General features: G+C 38.4%; 1 protein-coding gene across 4 annotated transcripts in view; it reads right to left on the bottom strand.

The window, feature by feature from the left end:
• Nucleotides 1–225: 225 nt before the first annotated feature.
• The window catches only part of LOC110467415, a 21805-nt gene continuing 18373 nt past the window's right edge, over nt 226–3657 (bottom strand). For 3 of the 4 annotated variants that reach the window (XM_021524571.1, XM_021524572.1, XM_021524570.1), the window contains 2 exons: nt 3098–3223; nt 226–2357 (listed from right to left, as the gene is read on the bottom strand). In XM_021524571.1, the coding sequence (XP_021380246.1) occupies nt 1615–2357; nt 3098–3223 (869 nt within the window). In that variant the 3' untranslated portion in view covers nt 226–1614. The remainder of the gene's footprint in view (nt 2358–3097; nt 3224–3657) is intronic. The other variant, XM_021524569.1, reaches the window with a different exon arrangement.

The following is a 3657-nucleotide window of genomic DNA, read 5'->3' as shown; positions in this document are numbered from 1 at the left end:
AGGTTCTCATAAACCGCTTTATTACAACCCAGTTTGTAGCTCGTCTCAAAGCGGTTCACAAATTATTATCCATGGTTATAAGGCCTTTGAAACCAGCCAATATCTTTCTCAACTCCCTTTCAATTGGGAGCATACAGCCGGTGCTGCCATTTGCGGCGCCAACAGATAGCATTCAACAATTCTAGCACTGCCCAACCATGTACTCATTTACAGCTGAGTAGACCAGAACAAGCGGAGTAAAGTATCTTGCTCAAAGATACAACACAGTGCCGTGACTCAAACCCGCAACCCTTCAGTCATGAGCCCAGCGTCCTCATTGACACTCACCTCTCATCTCCCGCGACAGATAATATTGAGGCTCATACAAACAAGTTTACAATTGTAATGTATCATCTTAGCTCTTAATCGGGTGCAAAATTGTTTTATATCATGTGTCTTGGACATAATCAATTAGGTACAATTAGGCTTATCAATCTTTAACGTAAATAAGTTGTACAACACTTTCATAATTTTGTGGAAAAAAAAATGTTGAGCCGAGAGCAAATTTCAGATAATCTCAAATCATTTCGATAGCACTTTTTGTACAGATAAAATATTTACTACAAACAGGTAAACAATATCTTAATTATATATATATACGTCAATAGGAATAACACACTAGCAGAGTTCTTTAAATCTTAATTTCACTGCGATTCCCTTTTAACTGGATGTAGTGACAATTGTGTCCATGAAGTGCTTCAACAACCTAACAGATTCGCACACAACGTAACATTTAGTACAGCTGCTTAGATGAATAGGACATGATTTAAAAAAATATCTGGTTGGCCGCTTAAACATGTGATCAAGTCTTTCATGTCCTTTCACTTCCATATTCCCGTTTTCATTAGATACCACCATTGAATATATTAGATTCATCATACATTTCAAAATTATTAAAATTTGAATAATACTGAATCTAATTATTTTTTAATAAATGTTTTTCATAACAAATATTCAGATTTCCTTTTTTCCTACTCCTTTCAGTGTAATTGTTTTGGTTTATGAAACTATTACTTACACTGAAGTTATTAACGTTGGTTTCTCAAAACACATTCTCACTTTTTGCGGGACATGAGTAGACCGTAACTAATGTAGGATTTTGTCATTGGTGCAAAATGATTGCCAAAATGAGAGATAGAATTATGCTGCACAGATTCATACAGTACACACCTTCTCTATTTCCATGCAGTGATGATAAAAGAGAACTCGGCCTACTGCCAATGTACATGTAGAATCATTAGAAATATCACTGTATGCCCCTCGTTTTCATTATGGTAACATATTGAAATATTTTCCAACGTGCTTAAAAACGCAATAATAGTTGAAATCGAGTGTTTCATTCAATGTTTTCCCTCAGTACGGAGAAAGGGCACTTAATTTATCACCAATGGGATAATAAGTGTTATTGTTTTTAAAAGTTAATTTCCACTTCATCACAATGTCATCTTTCAGATGTTTTCAGTCTTGAGACGGTTTTTTAGAATATTTTGGTTTAGATTGTATTTTTCCCGGTGGCGAACATTCTTCCTGGTACCTCAGTCCTCATCCTCACTGAGGCATGGGTTAGAGTGTACCTCAGTCCTCATCCTCACTGAGGCATGGGTTAGAGATCATTTTGATAATGGCCTTCATCATGGAAGCAGCAACTAGGGAGGCATAAGGTCCCCACTCCTTGTTCCTGGTGCCATCCCCGTAGTCGGCTATACCTCTGATGAACAGGAAACTGTCCTTCCTATTCCCAACAATGGACTCCAACACCTGATCGAACTCGGTGTCAAAACACATCACACCGTGACGTTGAGCAAAGTCCATCCTCAACTGCTCCGACTTGTAGAAGCGGCCAGAGCCGATGGGGCTGAAGTGGATGTTGGGTGAACCCTGGTGGAGATTCATTACAGAGTCTGGAGACTCGGGATGTTGTACCTCGATAACATTATCGTCACCAATGCCCATGTAGAGTCGGTCACTCTCTGGAGGCGGGCGGTTGAAATCAGCCTCCTGGTTCTTGAGTGTTTCAAGTCCCTCTGTGATATATTTTTCCCAGGGTGCTTTCTCCGGTTTCCTCCGTGATCGGTCCTTGAGCTTCTCCAGCACATTTTGCAGGTCCTTCTCTTTCGGGGTGAAAGTCTTGAACTTGAACTGAATATCACCTTCTTTGTTGCGCAAAACTTTTTCACAGTAATAGTAGAGGGAGTCCCCACTGTCACACGCGGAGACAACGATGTCGCCCAGGCGCACGTGTTTGTAGTAGTCTGTGTAGTGAGGCACCCCGCCAGCAATACCCACTACAAACACATGTTCAATGTTCTGGAATGTTCCTGTAACACAATAAGTATAATGTCATTTCTTTTGATATTCTCTACTGTGAAAAAAACAAAATCAAATTGAAACAACATCAGAGTTTCCATTACTGAACTATTGGTAAGGATACTTCTTACTTAGTTTCAGGGTTGTTAGGGACTTGGATCTGGAGGTGACACAGATTTAAGCGCTTTTAATTTCCAGTGTTTTCTTGGCTAAAAATCTCATTAAGTTACACTTTAGGACAATTTTTTATTCCCTATTTTAATGCCTGAATGAACCTAGGTTGTTAAGCCTGAATGAAGCCTCATACTTGTACCTTAATGAACCTTCTTGGTTTTTAAGCCTGAATGAAGCCTCATACTTGTACCTTAATGAACCTTCTTGGTTTTTATGCTTTATGAACCTTGTCATTTGTTTTATTAACCAATATGTGACCTTGGTCTCCTTATATAAAATATGTATATGTATATACACGAACATTATTCTAATTTATTCTTTATCTACATTTCAGACCAACAACATGATACCAGTATCTTCAACATTTTGTCATGGTGGTATAACCTCTACGGAACAGGAAAACTCAGATATTATGCGCATTTTAAACTGAAATTTTCTTGTTCACAGAAATTTTATTAACGTAAATCAAAGACCTATTATTCTTGTATAGCCCAAAACATTACTACCAGTAATATACTTCTATACAACAATGTCAACCACATGATGAAGTTCTGATGGTAAATGAACGCTGGCATACCTAGTAATCTGGTGGTTGTGTTTCCTGATGAAATCTGGGCTGCCCTAGCATGTCCAATGGCTGGAAGCTTGGTGGACACCACACGGTGCTCTCCGATGTAACCCATTGTGTACACGTTAGATTCTCCTGCGTATGAGATAGTTTGGATTAGGCTGGTATGTTCATCATTCGTTAAAAAAATGGATGAATGCAAGTACGGGACAATTCATCCCAACAACACAAGTGGAATGATGTAAATATCTTCAATACAATAGAAATACGACAAACTCTTTAAAATATTGTAATTGTCTTAATATCATATGTCCTACATTTACAGAGGACAGAGATGCAACCAAAAAAGTCATGAAGTATGGTAGGTATCTAATGTCAGATTTTATTTACATGGTATGTATGTTGTATAGCAGTAAGCGGCAACAATTGTACGACCAAACACTAGCAGTTTTGTTTTTACATGTGACAATATAAATCCTGCTCATCTCAGTGGCAGATCCAGAGACCTATCTGGGGAGGTTTCCAAATGTGTGTGTGTGTGTGTGTGTGTGTGTGTGTGTGTGTGTGTG

The sequence above is a fragment of the Mizuhopecten yessoensis genome, unplaced genomic scaffold, assembly GCF_002113885.1.
Source record: "Mizuhopecten yessoensis strain PY_sf001 unplaced genomic scaffold, ASM211388v2 scaffold11173, whole genome shotgun sequence".
Lineage (NCBI taxonomy): Eukaryota > Metazoa > Mollusca > Bivalvia > Pectinida > Pectinidae > Mizuhopecten > Mizuhopecten yessoensis.
The sequence above is the reverse complement of the archived record's forward strand: the minus strand, read 5'-3'. Positions and strand labels throughout refer to the sequence as shown.